This window comes from Nannochloropsis gaditana, assembly GCF_000240725.1.
Source record: "Nannochloropsis gaditana CCMP526 unplaced genomic scaffold scaffold171, whole genome shotgun sequence".
NCBI classification, from domain to species: domain Eukaryota; class Eustigmatophyceae; order Eustigmatales; family Monodopsidaceae; genus Microchloropsis; species Microchloropsis gaditana.
Window position 1 is genome coordinate 1 of NW_005803782.1, and position 1,362 is coordinate 1,362.

General features: G+C 54.6%; 1 protein-coding gene across 1 annotated transcript; it reads right to left on the reverse strand.

Annotated features, from left to right (window-relative positions):
• Positions 1 to 176: 176 nt before the first annotated feature.
• DUSP (dual specificity phosphatase) lies at positions 177 to 973 on the reverse strand (the record flags this gene model as incomplete). Its single annotated transcript, XM_005855542.1, has 1 exon — positions 177 to 973. A coding segment is annotated over one exon (797 nt), but the record flags the coding sequence as incomplete, so codon positions are not given.
• Between the last annotated feature and the right edge of the window lie 389 nt (positions 974 to 1,362).

Below are 1,362 nucleotides of genomic sequence, written 5' to 3' on the forward strand. Positions count from 1 at the left end.
TGCCAAGGCCGTTGCCTGCGGACAGGCGAGTCTGAGCATGCCCAGACGGTCCTCCAACGACACGACCTCGTCCGGGGTCATGCGGGAGAGGGCGTCCACCTGGTGACAGGGGCTAAAGAAGGCGCCGGCAAGCTGGAGTTCTGGGAGTTGCGAGCGGATAAACGCCAAAGAGGAGTCCAGCGCCGCCAGGTGGCCCTTGTGCACGGGGGCGAAAGTCCCGTGCAAGAACAGCACGGCCGGTTTTCCCTTCCCACCAAAAGGCCATCGTGTCGCCGCAAACTCGTCCGTCGGCACTGAAGCGGCGGGGTAAGGGGTGGGAGACAGTCTTCGACGAGGCGGAGCTGGCTTGCCGAGCAAATTCTCCGAGGTAGCAAATTTTACCAACGACAATTGAAAATTAGAATTGGTGATTAGTTGATACCGTTTCCGCTTTACAGACTTGGCCGCCTCAATCAACATGCGTCGTCTGGTGACCATCATGTACGCCACAGCGATAGCCCCGGACCGGTTGATGCCGGCTTGACAATGGACGAGCACACGGCCTCTGTCTTGCTTCAAGGCACGATCGAGGTACTCGCGCGACTCGGACCAGTGCTGCATCATGTCGTAATCGAATTCATCCTTTGCTGATATAGCTTTGAACTCGATATGATCTGCTGCGTAAAAGTTGGCTGTTGTGGGCACCTCCAGCGGAGCCAAATTCAGGATGTGAGAGATGCGTTTTGCACGGAGGGCGGGCAGGTCTTGAGCGATTAATCCATTGGAAAGAAAGAGGCCCGGCATGACTTCGGATAGTTTGTCCCGTATCTCGTAAGTAGTCGTAGCCAGCGCCGTGGACAATTCTGTAGCCATTCGCCGCTCCAACTCACTCAGGCTTGCCAGATCGATGTAGCCGGGACCTCGAGGCGTGGTGCCGCCGGGAAGTCCCAGTGGATTGTCGACATTCATGTTGGTTGGACAAATCTGAAGTCTCTGCTACATAGAAAAACAACAGGCCACCACAAAGTTCATTTTCTGTGGTTCAACTATACGCCAGTGGGGTTGTATTTATGTGTAGGAATTGAGCGGATGAGATCGCAATACTTTGGGCAAAAGGTGAGACTGTGATGGCTCGAGCGTCATGATACGTACTATCCTAGCGCGCTGGCTGCTATATTAACAATGCCCGTGTTCCGGGTCATGCTTTTGGCATTGGAAGCATCAGAGATCAATAGAGCCCTACGTATTTGAGCTATAGAAGGCCCCCTCGAGGCTCTTTTTCATTGTTCTAGTCAAGCCTCAGGTCGCGCCTGAGGTGAGCTGAGGCAGGTCGGGCGAGTCACTCGCCTGCTGTGGGACGGATCTTTTTCGCATGTCTCAAAA